Raw genomic sequence first — 1346 nt, forward strand, 5'->3', positions numbered from 1 at the left:
CCACGAAGCCTCGGCCAGAACTTGTCAAACCCGCCTCCTCTGCTGTGCCCGCAGGCCGCGGCCAGTTCCCCAGCTCTCCCATCAAAAGCGAAGGCCCCGGCGGCCGAGACCCTCACCACCCGCCCTGCCAAATGCCCCAGGCAGACTCCACTGCGGAATCCCCACGACCATCACGGTGACTGCTTTAAAACATGCCCACTTGTTTTTGATTGTTCACATCCTTAAAAAAAGAAATTTTTTGAGCTTTAAACGACCACTCCATTAACATGTTAAAAAAATAAGTTTAATGCAGGTGGCTCGTTTCTTAAGAATTTAACAGGCACTCGAGACACCAAGCAGCTTCATGGTGAGCATCCTAACTCCTGGCCCCGCCACTCTGAGACTCGAGGAGGCACAGCCAGACCCCTCCTGCCGCCTCAGCGAGGGGGGCTTCGGAGGGTCTGAGAAACGTGGGATAATCAACACAAACAAAGCTTTTAGGAAACAGCATGATTTAGTGCAAAAGGTTCTCTGCAGCGCTGAGAAGTGGGGTCCACGCAGGTAGCTCCTCACCCGCCGTCCGCACCTTCCAGAGGAGCCTTCCCACTGACCTCAGGGTGACAATCGTCCGCCAGAGCTGGCTACAAATTAAAGAGCACGGTTTACAGCCAAGTATTTTTTGCTTTCTCTACCTGACTGGGGTTTTCTTCCAGCAGCAGACAACTGCCCTGACAGTTTCCCCTCGCCACTGGCCTGCCAGGGGGTGTGGGGACAACTTGGGCTGAAGCAGTGGCGACCTGTCATCTTCAACATGGGGCCCTATGTCCTGTCCCCGATCTCTACCTGTTGTCCCCGGATCATTATTCAGACGTCCTTCTCACTTGCTGACAAGGCCCATGGTGGCCACTAGTCCACATGGCCACCCGGTCCCCCTCTGATGGAGAAGGCCAGAGAGGGGTCTGGACGGAACGCTGGCCCTCTGGGACCGAAAGCTGCCCCCAGGCCACTGTGCTTCACTTTTTCCTGGCCACCAGTCCTCACCCACGACCATCTCTGCACGCCATAGCTGCTCTGACCGTGGCCGGGGCTGGGACAAAGGGGCAGCTGGGCCTCTCGCTGACAGATGCATCCTCGACCCTAAGACGTGCTTTTAAACACAGGGTTTGACCATGTGCCCTGGTCGCACCTAAGGGCCTTGGTGTGGCTCCCCAGACCTGTCACATCTGTCTCTTCCAGACACAGAAGTCTCAACTCTGGACATTCCCACACAGAAAGGAACTGAGCTGTCCCCCCAACCCTGAAGAGACGCCGACCCACGCAGGCCTGCCCTGGGCGAGGCTGCAATGCCCACGAGGCCGTGACTCCCT

The 1346-nt window shown here is 56.9% G+C and overlaps 1 protein-coding gene across 1 annotated transcript in view; it reads right to left on the minus strand.

Annotated features, from left to right (window-relative positions):
- Positions 1–261: 261 nt before the first annotated feature.
- The window catches only part of TMEM250 (transmembrane protein 250), a gene marked incomplete at its 5' end in the record, with an annotated part of 4571 nt that continues 3486 nt past the window's right edge, over positions 262–1346 (minus strand). Inside the window, one exon of the mRNA XM_015594142.1 lies at positions 262–620. Coding sequence (XP_015449628.1) covers positions 494–620 — 127 coding nt within the window. The remainder of the gene's footprint in view (positions 621–1346) is intronic.

The sequence above is a fragment of the Pteropus alecto genome, unplaced genomic scaffold, assembly GCF_000325575.1.
Source record: "Pteropus alecto unplaced genomic scaffold, ASM32557v1 scaffold67, whole genome shotgun sequence".
Classification (NCBI taxonomy): Eukaryota; Metazoa; Chordata; class Mammalia; order Chiroptera; family Pteropodidae; genus Pteropus; species Pteropus alecto.